Here is a 19,385-nt window from a genome sequence, read left to right as displayed (position 1 = left end):
TTGTTTAACGGCACCCATGTCACGATATCTCACCGCAGCCCCCGTGTTCCCCTGAAGCTCCAGCACACACATTACAGCCAGGCCTGGGATGCAGGCAGTTTAACACATCAGTAAAATGATATCAGCTTGTGTTACTATCTAAAGAACAAAAGCGAAATGGGAATAAACGGGGTTGATGTGTAAATCTTTTTTTCCCAGGGCAAAATTATTTTATACAGTAAGTGTGTCTTTTGAGCGTACCAGACAAGAACAGATGCTTTTTTTAACATATAGAAAGAAAATAAAAAATGAACTTTTTTTCAATAAAATATAAAGGATGAGGATTTAGAATGTAAAGTGAAACATTTCTGCTCCCTTGTTTTCACTGGGGTCACTTTGTGTTGAATTAGACTGACTGCCGGTAATACTTCATTCTAGGCTGGAATTTTCTCCTTACAACATTACAGAGACAGTCACTCCTAAAATTAGATATTTTATTATCATTGAACGTAGAACTTGGCAAATTCCCCAGTAGGATTTTTTTTACATTCATTTAATAAGAGCTGTATTTCATGTTGTTACAGCTTCATTGATTTTTACGGCTGGCTGGAACAGTGTTACTGAGAATGAGAAATGTTTTTAGTCTGTTTTAATCCCAGAGTCTGTTATTCTTCTGGAGACTCCGCGTGCCATGAGTAGACTGTCTTCGTTAGCTCTGGTAGTAAAGTGAATAGAAGCTGAGTACAGGAGTTGGGCTGCCCTGTCTCAGACCAGTAAGAGTACAGGAGCTGGACAGCTGTAAAACACAGCATGGGATCTAGCCGATATGGTTGTAGGGTTCTGTTTCAGTTCCAACGTTCGGCATTAAAGTCATGTAGTTCTCTTAGTTTATTTCTTTAAATGTTGTAATTGCTAGGACAATGAGCCTGACTGCTCTAGTGGTATAACAGTGGATTTTCTGGCAGTGGCAGGGCCAGGTTGTGTGGTTGCAAAATTCAAGAGGTTGAAGTGCTCTTCTTGGAAAAAGGATTGGAAACATGTCGTGCGCAGGAGGTCGTCTTTAATAATTGACATCATTTCTTGCAGTGCTTACGCCCCTATCAATATCTTCTAAGATGCAGTTTTGTCCTTGTTGTCTCGAGGCTATATTTCTGTGATGCCTTCCACGTGTTTCACCACAGGATTTATTACCCTGCAAATTGGTTTACTTTCGTCCAGAAAAGGTTATCATGAAGAGTGTAGGGAGTATGAGGAGAGTAAAATTGCATTCTCGCTTGTTTAATATTCTGAAAGGTCAGTCAATAAGATATTGCTTTTGTGGATGTCTTACTATTTGCATGTTTGCTGGTTAATTTTCTGAGGTATTAGTTTTACTTGGACCCACACAGATTTATTTCTATCATTTATTATAAGAGCATGGGTACATAAGAAGGGTGCCAAGGCTCTTAAGTGTCTTATTCACGTCTGGACTTGTGTGGAGTTTGTATCTTCTCCCTTGTTTGTGTGGGCCTTTTCTAGGTGTTTCAGTTTCATCTCGCCTTCTAAAAACAAGCTGGTTAATTGGTTTCTGTAAATTGTCCAGATCCGTAATCTGCGATGGATTATAATCCTACCGCAGGAATAGTCCCTCCTTGCGCCCTGGAATAAGAGGATTTGTGATTTTGGATAGAGAGAAAAACCTAGGAAGTGTGACAAGAGGCCTATCTAGCTTATCTGGTGGATAGCAGCTAATTGATCAAAGGTTCTCGTCAAGTTGTTTTTCAAAGAATGCTAGGTTACAGGCAGAAGTTAGAAGTGTAGAATTTAAACCAAGTCGTGCCAGGTTAAAATATATAACAGACTTATAAGACCTTATTTAAAATTATTCTGCACAATTTACATCACAGAAAAGAAACTGCTGCTCTGAGAACAGGAGAACAGACACAGTCCAGGGCTTAAGCGACTGCCCTACGCCGAACCTTTAAAAGCTTTAAAACAGCTTTATTCGTCTTGAACAGAGACGATTATGAGGGGATCTGATACAAGTATTCAAAATCCTCAAAAGCAGACTTCTTCAGAATGAACAGTGAAACTTGAGCTAGAAGGTACAGGAAGTTGTGCTAGATGTTGAGTGAGTGTGGAACGATCTACCAAACCTTGTTGAAGCTGATAACCTGTTTTTTTTTTCAAGAAACAACTGGATGAGATCCTTAGATCAACTACTGTAACTACTAAATACCAAACATACTACATAGGCTGAATGGACTCCTCTTGTTTGTAATCTTTCTTATGTTAGATAACAGCGGTTCTGTCAAATAAAGTAGAAAATGTACAATAAAAGTTGTATTAAAATTAAAGCATTTATACCAATACTGATAAAAGCAAATATGCTTTAAATGAACAGAGTTTTTTTCTCTATTCATTTAATTTCAGATCTGTAAGAGAGCTGTCTCCTTGACATAGCTTTAATAAAAGAGGAAGCACAGTGAGTTAATGAAAAGTTATAACGGGTAACAGTTTTCTAGAGGAAGCACCCGAATCACCTCTCTAACTGGGTTGTTGAAGAATGTTTTTCTGATAATGATGGAATGCACATCAGTGATTTGAAAGCTACAGAAAAGCCTCAGAGTATGTGGTTTGCAACGGTACCTTGAAACCTTTGCCACAGCCCTTGAAACCACTGTCATTTCCCTTCAGGAGAGGCACTGTGGTAATTGATTACAGTGGGTTTCTGAACCCACTGCCAAGCTCATTAATGGAGTATGTCATACTCTATATCTCAGTTCATTGTGGAGCTGCCCCCCTGTATTTGCACTCAAGATTTATTGCTCTGTTGCTGGGTTTTGCCTTTTCGGTTTTCTGAGGTGTTGCAGGTTTTTATCTGGATTGAATACATGCATGCCAAAAAAACAATAATGAGAAAATGCAGATGTCTTCCTCCTTGTGGGGGAGGCGAACAAAAACTACTGCATATCTCTCCTGACAATCTGTGCGTTACCATTCCAAAGCTGGAAATGCTTAGGCAGCAAAATGGTAAAGGGACAATAATAATAATAATAATAATAATAGTAACACACTTCAGATATGGGACATGTGCTGATGTGAGGAGGAGGCGGCTGTTTTTGGGATGCTCACTGGAGGGGATCTGCTTCCTTTGCTATTTCTACGATGACACCTCTGTGACGACATCGGAAAACAAACCTGACATTTCCATCGTGAGGGAAGGGGAGGGGGGGTTCATGTGGACAGATCGTGCACATCCTTTCTTGAATCTTTTCCTTCCTTCAGACCTGCCCCTGCTCCTTTTTCTCGTGGGGGTGGGGGGGTAGGGTTAGGGGTTGACTGTTCCATCAGGAGGGGCAGCTCCCAAAGAACCTGTCCGACATTAGTGCCGGTGCAAGTGCATCTGTTTCCTCAGAAATGATGAGGAGTGCTCTGTTTGACCTGCACCACCTGGAAGTGCGTCAGAAAAAGCTTTGCACTCTGTCCTGTGGGGATGTCTAATGCTTTCATAGACACTGTCCAGGCAGCGTCCTTTCTTCGTTACTGTCGTAATAATGTCGTTGCCAGAGTGGTTAAGTGAAGGAAGGGCTGAGGGATCTTGAATACCTGATTAGGTCATTTTGATCAAGTGAGTGATATCACACGGCTTGACTAGTGAGGATGAAAAATGATGCTTTGATCTGACACGCACTCCCTTGCTTTAGCGTGTTTTTGTGATAAGGTGTTTCCTTTCAAAGTTTTTTCTTTTTTAATTGTTGTTTGCTGATTTACAGTTGTCAACTTTCTGGACGGCGTTCCTTAAAACAAAACTGCGCACCCCGTCCGCCTGTGCAATTATTGCTCCAAATCACTAAAAATGATGGACATTTTGCGTTGTATACTTTGCTTGATGTACATCATAAATCTCCAAAGAAAATGATGCTGGCTTAATTGGGAGATTCGAGAATGACAAATTACAGCAGCAGAATGCAGCTTCATTACCTTTCGACCATTAGAGCGAAGTGGCAGCCATCCAGCAGCTTGGTCTTAATTTAGAACAGGGAAACGTGTCCATTAAAACGGAATTATGTCCTCACCCCAGCGAATAAGGTGGCTGCAGAAGGCCTGCTTCAGCGAGACGGGAGATGGCACTCCTGCGTAGCAGGGGAGTTACTCGCTCGTTAGTGTCGTGGCTCTGCGGCTGCTACCGCAGCACCGCGCTCAGGGGCTGCCTGTGAACGTCTGTCGGGGGAGAGAAAACACTCCTTGGCTGTCTGGAGATTCAGACCCACGTAAAAAAAAAAGGCCAGGCTGTAGAGGGGACGTATTATGGGCCGAGGGTGCAATGATGTATGTACCCTCTGTAGCCTAAATAAGCAAAATAGGATAGCCAGTCCTAGCTAAATGTGTATTAATGATCTACAGTAGGTACAGAGGCACTGTTAACATCCCCTCCGACTCCGTTTTTGCCACTCCCTCCACTTCACATAAACCCATCCCACTAATCTGATCCCCCCCACCTACTCCCATGCCCTCCATTCCCCCTACGCCCCTCCCACTCCCCCGGTCTCCCCTCCCTCCACTCCACACAATCCCCTCCCACTTCACCAGGCTCCGCCCATTCAATGTTGCCACTCCCCCTTCATGTAATCTCCTCCTACTCTTCACTGGCAGATTAAACTGATTTAGTTGGGAATTTTTTTTAAGTATCTGCATGACCAATGTGCTCTAAACACATTTCCAGTAATGGTTTGAAAGTTCAGCTGAAAAATATTGAGGTGATTCTTCCCAATAAATGAATAAAGAAAGAAAGCTGAGCTTTATAACAGATAAAGGTGAAAAGGTAATTGACTGTTGCTGTATCTTGATCGATGGTCTGAGCTAAACAGAAAAAAATGTTACTATATTTTGATTGATGATATTGTAGTGGGACAATTTTTCTTTTCTTACACCTTTACAGATACGGAAGGCTTTGAAAAGTGTGACATATATTACATGTGTTTAAAGGCATGGAGAGTTTTAAAAATGCTGGTTTCATGTGGATTCATTTCCTACACACTTTTTGTAAAACTCTGTTTTCGCCCCATCGTGTTTGAGTCTGTTTCAGACTTTTGAACTTTTAGTTCTTGTCTAAAAAACAGTACAGTGATGTGACCAAAGGACAAAGGTAATCAAATAAAAAAAATATATCAGAAACCCTCCCAGATGACTTTAAGAATTCTATAATTGATCATATTAATTTATAGTTTATCGACAGGGTGGCACGGTGGTTTTTATTGCTACCCTGCGGTGCTAGGGCCCTGGGTTCAGCTCCAGACCTGGGCTGCTGTCTGTGTGTAGTTTGTATTTTCAGGTCAGTTTCCTGTGGGTGCTCTGGTTTCCTCCCACAGTCCAAAAAACCATGCTGGAAGGCTAATTGGCTTGAGTGTGTGTGTGTGTCTGTCCAGTGTGTACCCTGCCTTGGCAACCTGGTTTTCCTTGGTGATCCCCCATCCCACTACCGACCAGACTCAGCTTTGCTTAGTTCCTAAGACCTTAAGGTGGTGTTGATAATATATCTTCTTTCTGATGGGCATGATTTCTGCCATGAAAGCAGAGGCGCACAAGCCTTCTCGCAAGACTGCATGCCAATATTTAGGAGATGATTATTAGTGTTGCAGAATAATGTTTTTCTTACTATCACTATCAGTCTCCTTAACCTCCTGCTTCTGAGTATGAGGCTGCAAGTGTGCACAGCAGAGGCCATAACAATTCTGCTATCATTTCTATTCACAAACTGTGTCATGACTCTTATCAGATGCTCATGAAAATAGCAGAGGTTGTCTATATTTATTTTACATAAATTTGATGCACAAATCAGAATTGTGCTGCAGGCAATGGCTGTTACTTCATGTACTATATATACTGTATATTTACCGTAGTTATGACAGGATGAAGCTCACTGTCTAACTGCTGGCAACTCTGAACCATTATTTGTAGCAGAACTGGAGTAGGGTGATGTGTTTTAATTTATAATGCAGCCTCTTTATGCCAGAACCCAGAGACCAATTGATATCTCTTTTGCTGGGGATTGTAATGGTGAAATGCTCACAAAATGCATTACATTGACAGCTGGTAATTTGTTTTCTTTGTGCCCGAAGTATGTTTTTAATTAGTCAATGTATATGACAGTTGTGCCAGATACATGCAATAGCTTGTAGCAAGAGAATAAGTCTTGGGATAGGATCTCTAGAATCCTGTAATGACAATATCTGTGCTCAGCATTGGTAAAAAAATTTTCTTAATTTTTGCTTTTTTTTCTGATCCATGCAGAATCTGATAGCATGGCTTTTCCAAATTCCTCTGTTAACATGTTTCCAGTAAATAATCAGAATGCAAAACTGTTCCCTGTGAAACTCGGTTGTTGGATCTGTGGTGCATGCAAATTGCAACATGAAGTAAATGCAGGTTGACTTTCACAAATCACTTTGAAAGTCCTGGTGTATCACATTTGACGAATTGGCTTTGAATCACTGCGTTGTCATGCAGTTCACTAATGAAACAGTTTTACTGCTGTGGCAAGCGAAAATTGCTGGAGTGATCTTTCACATTTACCAGAAGAAAGTAAGGTGTTGCAAATGAGTTCTCCTCTCTTTTGGTAACATATTAAACTCACAAAAGAGTTGACAACATGACGCATCAGCTTATTATAGCAAGCAGGGCCTTTCTGTATCAAGATCACTATTCATTAGGGAAGGATGTGGCGTTCTCTTCGCAGCTCAGTGCACGCACTCCCTTCTGAGCAGATGAATCTGCGGGAGAACTGAAATTAGTGCACTTTAATTGATAACCGCATGTTCAAAATGAGAAGGAAATTCTACAAAGGACCATGAATATAAACATGATCCTTGAGGTTTTCAGAGTTTATCTAGAGGAATCTCATGTGCAGTATGATCAGCGTTGGAATCAAATGCAGTAATGTTCCTCATTCCAGGCTTTCAGAAAGTAGGACTGATGGCACATTGACACCTTTAGCTCCTAGAAAATGAAGCTTGCACATTCAGCTCTTCCAGATGAGAAATATCTCTCTTGTAAAGAAACCGGAAGAGAAAAAAGAGGAGCAAATTGTCAGTTTTCATCTGTGGCTTGTACATTACTATTGGTGTCTGCAGTGCTTCAGTTCAATGTTGTCTTCTACGCAATGGAAACATTCTAAGTATTTAATTTGGAATAAAATTTCAGTTTCGGGACATGGTGATTTGTGAGAGTGTGAATTGTACATTTTCTTTCTTATATCAGACAAAAATCTAAATAAGATCAAAAAGGCATATCCCTTCCCGGGGCTTGAGAAGGAACTCTTATTCTTAATTAAACTCAGTCTTTAAAAAACAATAGACAAAAATGTCAAAAAGGAATCACATTATGCTCACAATATGTGCTGGAAAAGGGTCAATTGAAAAAAAAATGTTTGAAACTGAAAAATCATGTTTTTGTTTTCTCTGTGGACTGGGACTTCCTTGTTTTAGTCCTCATTTGCTGTGCGCAGTGAGTTCAGTTATCTGGAGGTCCTTTGGCTGGAAACCTGGAGAGGAGATGTACAGGTGGCAGGGGAGGTTTTCTGTGTTCCGGTTCTGTTCTCTTTAATGAGATCAAATTGATATGACCTCATTCACAAAAAAGCACAGAAGAAATCTCACAAACAAGAGGAGCACCCGGCCTGTGTGGTAGCTAACTGATCCTCGAATCTCATCCAGATGGATACTCAAACCAGGGTAGGGGCTTTAACCACATGGTACTTACGACAAAGCAGATTAGTTAATAACTAAAATAAATAATCATAACCCCCAACTTGTAAGTGAGTTCTGCCAGAATGTGCCAGAGTGATTGGTGTAGTTAGAGGCACGTAAGCTCTTTTGTCCTCTGTCACAGCTTTGGTGAAAAGAGTAATAATTCAGGGACACCTGGTTAAACATGTATTTATTAACAATGATAGTGACACACACGACACTACACACAACATAAACATACAGTATAACACACAAGTTTTTGTATTTACAAGTTTACAGACAAGGTGTTTCAGGGTCCTACATCTAGACCAGCCAGAAAACTCCAGGCTGCTACCAAGTACTTGACTCTTAAACAATCCCTACAGAGGCCAAAGAAGAGATAAACCACTTTCTAAACTAAATACAATACAGCTTGCAGTTAAATCTCTCTCCGCCATTCTAAAATGCACCCACTAGCAGGAGAGGCAGTATTAACCTGAGGGATTCCTCTTAGGAACCCCACGTTCCCTAAAAGCTACAGAATAGCAAGCTCTTTCTAGCACGGTTCAAATACTGAGATCCAATCAGGTTTTTTTCCTGGATGATCATGAAGTAGGGAGTCTCGCCTGGCTCAAGCTTCAAGTTCCAAATCTTCCCCTCTCTTGTGGTATGACCTTTTTTTCTTTCCCTATCTTACTTTCCTGCTCTGATCTTACATAGTGTGTTTCTGGACTGTTGATTGAGACTTAATCATTTACCCAGAACTAAATGAACTAAGGTAAACCAATGCAAACTTTGTGATTGCTTTGATTCCAGACTCTGGACCCCTTCATCCCCACTGCTTTGAAGCTGGAAATGTTTACACTGCCAGGTGTTACATACAGTGATCTAGACTCTTGAGACACCTCCCTTATCACCCTCCTCAGCCTGTAAGAATTGTGACAGCTGTTCTTCAAGAAAGCTGCAGGAGCAGACATTCAAGAATGTGGAATGATGTGTGCTTTGTGTAGTGTAAATGTTTTGAAGGATTAAACTAGTAAGAGTCAATAGAAGAAACATTTCTAAAATAGAACAGGGAATTTTATGGCTCAATTATGGATCGTTTTCCTAAAATAATATTTAAGATGACCTTGGATAGCAAAGCCTCACTAATTCTTGCTTTATTGTTTCAGTGCTTGTAGGGATATTCCAGCACAAGTCCCTCTCAGAGCCTCTTCTCGTGCTCTCATCACAGACAAAGCTAAAGGAAGAAGAATAGAGAGAAATTGATGCAGACAGGGCTCCTCATCCTGTGAGACTTGGACGTGCTAAGCTTATAACTGATTGCTGCCAAAGGGAGTTGTGACAGAGCAGTCACATATCTTGAAACCAAAGAAAATAATTTTAGTGATGTACCATGCAGAGAGCAGAGACTTCAACGGTCCACATGAGCAAACTGTTTTTGCTTTGTCGAACAAGTGCTCAAAAATATGTTTACTGTTTACATTATTTACTTTAATGACAGATATTTCTTCCTCTGAATACAGGTACAATACAAATGCAGCAATTTTCATATATATATAAATATTTACTGTATATATAAATTCATATAAACAAATAGTATTTGAAGAAAGTTAAAGAAAATAAAATTGTTTTTAATCTTCATTTAAATGAGACTATGTCATTGCCTTTTAACACTGTACACTGTACATTTAACATTGTAGCAGTGATTTATTGTAGGTACCAATGTGGCAAAAATGGCATCGATTTTATGATCCTGGTACGACCTATCGTAGATATGACAAAGTCTAAAGCACTTTATCACTTCATCCCGGTAGAAAGAAATAGTGGGGTTCTGTTCTGTACTGTATCCTGTTTTTTTATTGTTTGTTTTTGGGATTGTTTAGCTTGGAGAATTGAAGGTACTGAACTGTTTGTAGATGAAGCTTTTCTAAATTAACTTGTGGTTTATCAATCTACAAAATTAATTGGCTGCACATGTTCATTAGAGATTAGCTTCCAATTACACTGACATGCAGCGCGATCTCCGCATTGCTGGCTGGGACGTGGAGTTTAGGTCGTGGTGGATACTCTCCGAGAAACAGCCCTGCCCTAAATCTTGGGTTTCCTCTCAACTTTGAAATTGTAAAGCCATAACAAATTCTATAAAAATGGAGTAATAGCTTTTGGGAAAGGCTTCTCCTTGAGAAAGCACTTTCATTACGGTATGGATTTTTCTTACAAGCACTTTAGACTAGGGAGGGCATTGGAAATGGGTCACTTTTCAGGACCAACTGTCAGGCGGGCAGGTTTTGTGTCTTTCCCAGCTTTACAGAAAAGTGAAACATGAAGTCTTTCCCTAAGAAATCCACCATTTCTGCAGCTACAGCTCAGTCAGTCTCGGAGCCAGCTGGCATGCCGGGAGGCCTGAGCACAACCAGTGTCCCAGGGAGCTTGATTTCTAGACCCAGTCACTCTGAAGGAGATGAGAGGGGATTTCAGTCATCATCCAGGTGGGGCTGCACACTGGTGGTGGTGGAGGGGATCCCCATTACCTGTAAAGCGCTTTGAGTGGAGTGTCCAGAAAAGCGCTCTATAAGTGTAAGCAATGAGTATTATTATTATTATTATTAATATTATTATTATTTAATGAGCTGAAAGCCTATACATAAGCAGCTGGGAAAGGCAGGAGACCAATCGCGTTGGTCACGTTCTGCCTGCTGAGCACCCGAAGCCACTCCCTGGTCTAGGGGCAACATATTTTTATTGGACTGAAAGGGAGATAAGGACTACTGTTTTTTTTGTGGAGCGTGTGGGTCTTCAGAGAATTTGTCTTTTGGGCAGTTGCTGCCAGGTTTTGCTCAGTGCGGTGCTTCATGTCATGTCTTTGACCTCCCCACGTGCCGCCAACCCGTTCCTGTTCAGTGGTGGGTGTGAAAAATCATGTGAAAAATCCGACCTTTTCTGCTGGTCGCTGCTAGGGACCTTGCAGGGACACTGATGGAATTCTACAGCTCCAGTTTCCCACCCCTTCAGATTTCCAGGGGTGGACTATGTTTAGAAAGAGCCGCTAAGACCTACTGATTGACAGAAGGGTAGGACTCGCAGTCGAGGAGCACAGATTGACTTCAGAGTTAAAGATTTTAAAATACGGCCATTTTGTAATCTTGATAATTTAAGGTTGCAAGCCCCGTGCCACACAAAAACATTTTAGGTAATTATGGCTAATTTACAGCAATTTGGACTCATTTTTAATACCTGTTCTCAGCAGCTGTCATCTTGTTCCCTAAATGAATTGAAATGAAATGGGGCACTGTTACCATGTCACTTAGTTCTTCAGCTGAACTCCAGTGCTGAGGATATTCTACCAGCATGAAATGAATTTGTCTGGCATTACTCTGACATTTAAATCTCTTAGTCTTTGGGTTTCTTGCTTTTACGTAAGGCAGTAGAAATTATTTTGATTGAGGGAGAAGTTCAGTTAAAAACGGTGGAAAACTTTGTATCTGAAATCAGAAGCTATAAAATTTCCCTTGAACATTTCAGTCTCAAAATCCCACACAGCAAGGCAGTATATTTGCTGTAGGTGAAACCCCCTAGACTGTGCTGTCCTGCGTTCCATACAGTGAATATGAATACTGCCTGGTTCTCCCTGAAAGAGCAAGACCACTTGAGCATCTTTTCTTTCCTGCTTATCAATCTTGTTATTCCAGTAGTAGTTTTATTACCTATGTATCCTGAGAAAGCGCTGAAATGTTACTTTTGACGTTGGTCACACATACCGAAGGAATGTGTATATATATATAGCTACACTGTTTCTATAAATCTGCTGGACAATTTACGATAGATTTGGGTGAGAGGAAGTTTTATAGGCAGAATCATATATTAACGTGACATCTAGTTTTCAAGTAAGAGGTTTCTCCCTAGACTGCCAGAGCAGTAGTCTGTGAAATTGCTTGGAACCAGAATTCCAGATGGACAGTGTCTCCATGACCAAAGAGAACCTCGCTCATTGTTTTAGATTTTCACTGCTTAACACAGTGCTTTACACAGCCAGTTGCGGCAATCTTTTCTGCCAACAGGAGTTTAAAGCCCAAGAACCATCATCCTTTTGTGTTGCCGTGTTTGGATGCAGATCCTGAGTTAGCTTTTTTTAATTAGAATATCTAAGGAAGTTGCTTAAGGCCACTTCCATCCTGAAATAAAGAAGGATGTAAGTGGAACAAAACTCAGTTTCTGTCTCTGCATGCAGAGTGCTGCTGTGATTTATTTCACCTTGTGCCTCCTGTGTGCTGGTGCCTGGCCTGGCAGAGGTCAAGCCAAGGTTTGCGGCCTGATGCCTTTCCCTCCTGACTGGCCAACAGCATGGGTCACGCGTGGATCAGCAGGCTGTCCCGCCCCCCGGATGAAAGAGCAGGAAAGGAGGCCCGTGGACTTGCTTTCCTTGCTTGTTTCCTTCGACTGCAGTGTTGGGTTCCTTCTGCGAGCCCCTGGGTTTCACAGACGGGCCTGGTGTCTTTTTCAGCAGATGGTACGGGAGCAATACACGTCCACGACGCAAGGCACGAGCCTCCCGCGCCACGAGAGCCAGCATGTCTACAAGATTGGGATCTACGGCTGGAGGAAGCGCTGCCTCTACCTGTTCATCCTGCTCATGCTCATCATTTTGGTTGTGAACCTTGCCCTGACCATCTGGATCCTCAGAGTGATGTGGTTCAATGCGGTGAGTGTGTGCTCTTCTGGCGTCTCTGCCTCACGGTATGGGCTCTCGGCAGGGTTTCTAAACGAGGTGCTCGTAGGGTTCGGGTGGGACTCTCGGCGCTCTGTGTGTCCGGAGGAATCTGAGGGAATCTGTGTCAGAAGGTGATGTACTGCTGGAGACGTGTTTTGTGGGGGGATTTCAAACCTGGATTGAGAGAAACTCTCTGCAGTCCTGATGAAGGTTCAGTTCTCGGTGGGGGTTCAGTAGCTGTGCTAGTGTACATTTTCAGGATGAACGTATGCAGAACTGTTAAAAGTAAAGTGGGCTTTCATCATAGAACAGGTTTTGAATTGGCACTCGTGCTTTAAAAATAATGATTTCCATTAAGACGTCCAATTCGGACATTGGCACTTTCAAAATAAGATTTCTAAATATCTTGAATAATAAACTCTTCTTCTCAGACATCCTCATATCATTATCTGACATATCTTAACTCCTCTGACAGTGCAGGAAAATCAGTATACTGATGACTTGGGCTTCATCTGTTACACAGATATAATTTATAGAGAACTCTCTTGTCAGAGTTGACATTCAATCTAAAGCACAAATTTTCTGCCAACTTCAAAGCAGTTTATTATCGTCCTGTATAACACAGTCAATGATGAGATGCAGGCTGACATGTCAGGCAAGAGACACATTTCTGATGTATGAGTTTTCTAGGTCTCCTTGTCAGAGGGATGTCCATTAATGTTGTGTGTGTCCGCACCTTTCTGCGGTTAAAACAACAACTGTCCTGAAGCAGAGTGATTTAAGATTGAGGTGAAGAAGGAAAAGCAATTGACAGGGTGAGGGTGCAAAGTAAAACAACAAAACAATGGTAAACAAGGCTGCATTTGACTTTGAGGTGGACTCCATTATTTTTTCTACCATAATAATAAGCATATCAGAGTGTTTGAGGACATTAGACAACACATGGTGTTAGGGGCATGATGCAGGCCATCACATTCTGAGAGCTTTAATGAAGTCCTATGCAATTAAATAAGAATGTGCAGTATGTAAAGATATGAAGATGTGGCTATCATAGGAGACTGTTATTTTCCTTCCATAGGTTGGGGAAAAAACATCAGGGATATCAGAAACTGACAGTGAAATGATGAATACTAGTTATATAGGTTATAACGTCTCTTTAATTAGCCAGTGTTGATCTTGTCTTTTCAAACAGTCAACAGGGGTCAGAGACTCATAAGCAATTTGTGAATGCATGGGATGTGGGATCAGTAGAATGGGATGGGAATGGGAATGGCTGTAGTTCTGCTTGAAGCAAAGGACAGGTTCATCCCAAAACAAAATCCATCAAAGACTAGAAAACTGCGTATTAAAAATGATTCAGTACATTAATAGAAAAACAGTATAAGGAAGAAAGAAAGAACTTTATAGAAAAAAGAACAGCATCAAATCAAAAAAGGAGAACTGCATTAAGAACAATTGTGCAATTGATTTGTAATTTGTGCAATCGTACCATATTAGAAACTCCAAAAGAGAGAAAAGAATATTGTATTGGAGGCGAAGTAAAGTAGGCGACATGCTGCAGGCTGAGGAAACAAGATTCCTATTTCAGCAGTATGAGCACATTCAAGGCCTAAGTGTTACAGCACTAGAGCCCAGGGGCACCAGAAAGGCGTTTTCCCCCACTTTTAAAATTGGGGTCTAATACCCCTCACTTTCTGGAAATGTGTGCAGCAGAAAAAGCTCACATGATCCCCACGTGGCTCACGACCGCGTCAGCCATAGAAATGTGTTTTTCCCTTCGCTCTTCCACATCTTCTCGAGCTGCTGGCACCTTTTCTGTCCAGCACAGCCCCTAGCCCGTCCCATCAGGAGCACAGGCGTGCTTCGGCCAGCTCGCTGGAGACTGCGTGCAGAAGCGTCAGCCCAGTGCTGGTGTATCAGATATGCCTGCGCGCCTTACCACAGGGCCCTTTGACGCTGAGATAACACTCCATTCCCCTTTGATGAGGTTGTCCTCATCTGTGTCCTGATCAGACACAGTGAAGGCATGAGGTTGAAACACACTGCCTTCGGAAGTGTGTAAAGTGTGGAGTGACTCTGCAATTGTAACATCCCAGGGCACTGTGACAGCTGGGTGGGAAAAAATTCACGGGGACAGTTGGAAAGTTTAAGTAGTTGGGGAGGGGAAGGGGAGACATCCTTTATATAGCTCTCCTCTGTAGACTGTTCCAATGAGCTGCCGTGATGACTCCTGGGAGTGGAGGGGGGCTAGAGCTCGTGTTACAGTATTTTCCAGTGTCAAATATTCTGAACAGTCCTTGGCTGTCCTTTACGAAAGTCCCACCTCAGTGACTTCAGCCAGGGACTGCCAAGTTGTGACTCAGTTAGATATTGAAGATCACAGCGTGTTTCAGTGCTGATTGATTTTACAAGTATTTGTAAACAGCGTCTAACTGTTTACCCTGACAGCGTTTCTGCTCAATGTGTCTGCTTTTTAAGAAGGCACCGAATACCCAAGGAAGCTCCTCTCTGCTGCTGTCAAAAAAAGACATTCCAGCTCCTCTAAGTACACCATGTGGGATTTGGATCTTGGATCAGTCACACAAGTAAAGTCAATGGTGTTTGAGTGCATGTCTTTCTAGTAGGAGCAATATCGGATTTTGTTCGCACATCTATTTGTGTGCTGAATTAAATACTCATGTACTTTCTGAATTGGAAGATGGATAAAGATGATGTGCAGAGGGCTTAATGTTTAACGACAGAGCTTCTAGTATTGTACAAAAATGCCACTTGTCATCTGTGAAATGAACGTAGCAGTGAACAAAGAGCTTGGTTTTTGTGGAGGATTATGGCTTTTGGTTCTAATCCAAGATGAGTTTTAGTTTATGTGCCCTTCTGACACCTTGGTGTTGCTGGGGGTGTTTTCCAGTCTCTTATACTGCACGCGATTCTTTGGAAGATATTAGTGTGCAGCTCTCTTTGTCCCTATAGAGGCTTGCCGAGTGATATGTATTGGATTAAGTGTTGCTCCCCAGAGGCTTGTACTTAATTCACACAAGCGACATTGATTCACTATCACTGTTGGCACACAGCCCAGGAGGGATAATTCTTCAATGAAATTGGTATCTGCAGAACTCTGGTCGTCAGAAGCATCTCAGACAGAACACTCATTACAGATCACTATCTAGTAACTGGAGCCAGATGATGGTCTGTTCGGGCTCCTGCATTGGCGGGTAAATATTACTTCTTGTGTTTTCATTGACTGTCATTGAGTTTATAGAATTTGTCGACTCCCAAGACAGTAGATTGTGCGTGCAATAATTTAACATTGCCTTACTTAATCTCTATTAAAAAACCATTTGGCATTGACCTCATGGGCTGTATCAAATTTGTCACAGATGGGAGCAAAAATCCTCAGAATCTTCGGCAATATGAAAACATGCCGTTTTTGCAGAGGTTATCTAAATGAGAAAATGGAATAAGGATGGCCTTCAGTTCTGGTGTAGAGGTATTTCTGTGCTTGGGTATATGAAAGGGTACAATTCAAAAAGATCATGCAGTAAACTGTTTCTGTACGTTAGTGTATATTTAAATTTCTTTGTGCCATTTGGGTTTTTCAAACGGCCCGCATAAAAGTATGGTGTAATACCCTTTCTGAAATATTCTTAAACTTCGACTGTCTTTTGTCCAAAAATCGGGACCAGATTCATTTTGCATTGAAAAAAACATTTAAAAAAATAACATGGGAATTATGTTAAGCTGTGAAAAAAAGGTGAGCTGTCATTTTCTTTACAAAATGGGAAGAAAGATAACCTAAAAGCACTACATCTTAAGTGGTTGGATGTTACCGAGAACTGCAATAAATTAGGCTAAGAATTATTTTCCCAATTAGAAGGTCTGAAAATTAAGTCAAGCCAGTGAAGCATTCACCTCGTAGGCAAAGAGGCCCGATCAAGAGAGAAGGTCGTGCTGGTGAGTACGATAGGCGGCACCTACGTTTCTCAGAGCAGATGGGCTGTCCAGCAGTATACTTCACCACAGTGCGCGATGGGGAGCCCAGACACCTGCACCAGTGTGGGCCAAGAGGAGAGTGTGAAACAAGATTTGTTGTGATAAAGGACCAGCACACTGATGGGCAAAACCGGTCATGAATCCCCAGCAGTGGGGTAACATGTCTGCTCCTTGGAGTTTTGTAGCCTCGGCTCCTTCCAGTTCGAAACATACCCATTCTGTGAAGGGCCATTCCGGCATCGGATCCATATCCATCCATTCAGTACAAGCCCAACGAACCTGGGCTCCATCCCACTGGCTCCTCGGAGTCTCGCCCAACGGCAGGGTCCGTACGGCAGGAATTCAAGTCCACAGCCGCCTGTAAGGCAAGATCCAACTCTCTGTGAGTTTAAGAAAAACACACACTGATATGCACCGATGCAGAAATGAACTGAGCCCAGAAAGGTTTGATTATTGTAAAGAAAGTTTGGTTTGGCTTGAAGAACGCCCGATTGTTCTGGATAATTGGTGTGTCTCAATGATTCACTCTGCACTCAGCAATGATTTCTTCACTGTACTTGTACACTGGAATCCATGAAGCATATAATGTTTCTTTCTGTGTTCTGTGTCTTTTTTAATTGTTCTGTTGGTGCCATTGATTTTTCCTTTACACTCCTCGCTCTGTTGCTCTCTCTTCTCTTACTGGCATTTAATGGAAGATAAATAAAGACAGATTGCAATGTCACATTCAACACACTACAGTAGATCTGCACAATTGGCCCAATCGGTGCTGTCACTGTAAAGTGATTGCATGTTCCTTTCCAATAGCTTTTGCTTTCAGTTGTTAATATACTGCAGCTAACCACTGAAAACACTGAGATGATGCTGGGAGGTCTTTTGTTTTCAAAGGGTTTTGCCACTGTTAGTTATTTCTTCTCTTACTTAGTGTCATTGCTAAGATTTTGCAAAAATAAACTCAGACCCTTGGTTTACATGGATATTTAGGTTTGTAAAAATGTTTCTCCAGTCATGGGAATCCATATATATTTCAGAACAAAAGAAAAGAGCAAACTGATGCAAGATTCACTATGACTACTGCACAGAGAGAACCATAACACTGACAGAATGAGAGTGGAACATTATCACTGGAATTGCTTGGAGTCCTCCACACCTGGCTAGTTTTCCTTTGCCCCAGAGTTTAGCGAGTACTGGCTTTTGCCGTGATCAACATTAAGTGAGATGCATTTGTTCCTTGGCTGCCTTTAACACCTCACCAAGCTCAAGGGTGGCAGTGGATTTTAAATGACAGGTTTAGCTCAGCAGGGTGTGCACTCAGAATGTGAGGATGAACACTTATTTGAATAAAGCCTGAACCTGTCTAATGCATGATACTGCATGCTGTTATAAATCCTGACACACACAATAAAATACGTTGTATGTTCCCCAAAGTCCCTTTCCACTGGACACATTTTTCCTTAAGCAATCAGTAGAATGATTCCTCAATACCACTGAGGCTTCTACGTGTTAGAAATGTCCATTTAGTGTCAGTTCAGATGGTGTCATCGGTGTTACCTTCTCCGGTTGCAGAGCTCAAGCCCCAGCAAGAGGTATTATCCTGACTTCTTGATTGTTAAAGATCACGTGGCACTGCTTGAAACAGTAGGGGTGTTAGCCATAGTGTCCTGGTTAAACTCCACTCTGGGCTTCTACAGTGTGGCCTCCCTAAAGTTCCTCCTCAATACAAACACTGAAACACTCTCTCACATCTCTACCTATGTTTCTGTCAATTAGTTTTATTAACAAAATTGTCATGATGGTATACGATTTGCAGATTACCCAAACACCTTATTTTCTACATGTATATCTTAATCAGATCCATATGCTCAATGGCTTAGGCCCCTGTCTTGGTGAAACAAATAGCACCCCGCCTCAGTCCACCTAATCACATTCCACCCAGGATAAAAGGAAAAACAGATTTCATTGCTGGAGACAGCCAGTCATTTTCAACTGCTTTCAGATGTTACAGACAACTGTTCGTTGCAGAAATGGTTTACGTTACGTACATTTATAACATTTCCCTTTGCCCACCATTCCTGTGAGCTCTTTCACATTTCCATATCATTTTACAGATACAAAATACTGACACGAGTAATACAGCTTGTCCATTGTTAAAGTTATATCATTTTTTTCTAGCTATTATTTTTCTAAATGTGTTTCTCTTGACAAAAAGATCAACTCTTCTTTTTGTTATAGCACATTCTAAAGATCATCAGGTGAAACGCTGACCCTCTATAGAATCATTTCACATCTTATAAAAGCTTTGATTTGTCAGCCAAGATAACCACTGTGATCTGAGGAGCATCCAACAGACCAGAACAGCACAAATTAGAGTGAAATTATCCAAGTTAATTTAATATTGAAGCCCATAATACGTTAGTTTACTCTGCCTTGTAAAACCGCCAAATGATAAATGTCTTCTTGATGCCTTGAGGGTCCCTTCCACTTTACAAACCAAACCTGAAAGGATAAGATTGGCATCACACTGTCACGCTGGACAAGTGGGCTGGCGAAGAGCACTGCAGGCCAAACATGTAACTGTGCAATGGGATGTGATTTTCTTCATTCAGTCTTATTAGGCTTTGAAAGAATAGTGCTTCATTTCAAATTAATGAGATTGCACTGAGCATTTGGCTGTTTTAGTGCTCAGACCTGAAACTATACTGTCTGGGACTGCTTTTGTGGTTGTTGTGTATAATTGTAAGGAGAACTGTATCTGTTCTGAATAACCAATAATGTAATTCATGAACTCGCTGTCTAAATGTTTAATCATAAAACTAAGGCACAATGGTACTGTAGATACACTGCTTTATTTCTTGTGAACAATATCACTTCAAGACTTGAAAATAATTTGTGTTGAAATTTGCCGTGTTCCAGAGGTTGTTCTAATGTCTACAGGCATTTCCTGAAAACAGCTGGATGACATACAATGAATTGTCATGCTCCCTGTGTGGGAAAGTTAA

General features: G+C 41.5%; 1 protein-coding gene across 2 annotated transcripts in view; it reads left to right on the top strand.

Annotated features, from left to right (window-relative positions):
• sgcg (sarcoglycan, gamma) overlaps nt 1-19,385 on the top strand; it is a 53,390-nt gene that overhangs the window by 9,727 nt on the left and 24,278 nt on the right. The window contains exon 2 of one of the 2 annotated variants that reach the window (XM_088922195.1): nt 12,193-12,387. In XM_088922195.1, the coding sequence (XP_088778321.1) occupies nt 12,193-12,387 (195 nt within the window). Of the gene's footprint in view, nt 1-12,189; nt 12,388-19,385 lie in introns of both variants that reach the window. The other variant, XM_088922196.1, reaches the window with a different exon arrangement.

This window comes from Atractosteus spatula, chromosome 7 (genome assembly GCF_055471065.1).
Source record: "Atractosteus spatula isolate fAtrSpa1 chromosome 7, fAtrSpa1.hap1, whole genome shotgun sequence".
NCBI lineage: Eukaryota > Metazoa > Chordata > Actinopteri > Semionotiformes > Lepisosteidae > Atractosteus > Atractosteus spatula.
Note: the sequence above shows the minus strand (reverse complement) of the source record. Positions and strands in the feature narration are given on the sequence as shown.